The sequence below is a fragment of the Cystoisospora suis genome (genome assembly GCF_002600585.1).
Source record: "Cystoisospora suis strain Wien I chromosome Unknown contig_5124, whole genome shotgun sequence".
Taxonomy (NCBI): Eukaryota; Apicomplexa; class Conoidasida; order Eucoccidiorida; family Sarcocystidae; genus Cystoisospora; species Cystoisospora suis.
The window spans coordinates 1-511 of record NW_027157916.1 but is presented as its reverse complement, the minus strand read 5'-3'; the positions used below and the strand labels follow the sequence as shown (position 1 = coordinate 511).

The 511-nt window shown below is 54.2% G+C and overlaps 1 protein-coding gene across 1 annotated transcript; it reads left to right on the top strand.

Moving 5' to 3' along the window:
• Positions 1-26: 26 nt before the first annotated feature.
• On the top strand, positions 27-509 carry CSUI_008884 (retrotransposon nucleocapsid related; the record flags this gene model as incomplete). The annotated part of the gene is made up of 1 exon (XM_068069004.1): positions 27-509. A coding segment is annotated over exon 1 (351 nt), but the record flags the coding sequence as incomplete, so codon positions are not given.
• Positions 510-511: the final 2 nt, after the last annotated feature.

Below are 511 nucleotides of genomic sequence, written 5' to 3'. Positions count from 1 at the left end.
TGGCAGAGTATGCGTATAACAGTGCTGTGCACGAGTCGACGAAAGCCAGCCCCTTCTCACTCGTGTACATTCAACCACCAGACGACTTCCCCGAGGCCCCCGAAAGTATTTGTGAGAATCGCGTTGAGCTTCTGGAGACAGCGGCACAGCGGCTGGCAATGGCCAAGACCTGCCTAACAAAGGCGCAGCAGGTTCAGAAGAGGAACTTCGACCGCGGGCGGCAACATGAAATATTTGGTGTTGGTGACCTTGTTTTCGTGTCCTCTCGGCTATTACGACAACAGGAAAAGGGGGAGAGAAAGCTGGGCCACAAGTGGTTTGGACCGTTTAGCATAAGTAAGCGTATCAGCGATGTGGCGTATGTTGTTGATTTTCCGCCGTCTATGCGTCTGCACCGCACCGTAAATATATGCTTCTTGCGTAGGTGTCGAGTGTCCTCCCGCTACCCGCGCGTGCTTTCCCAAAAAGGAAACTCTGACAGCAGCCACGCTGCAGCAAGCACTAGCGGGCG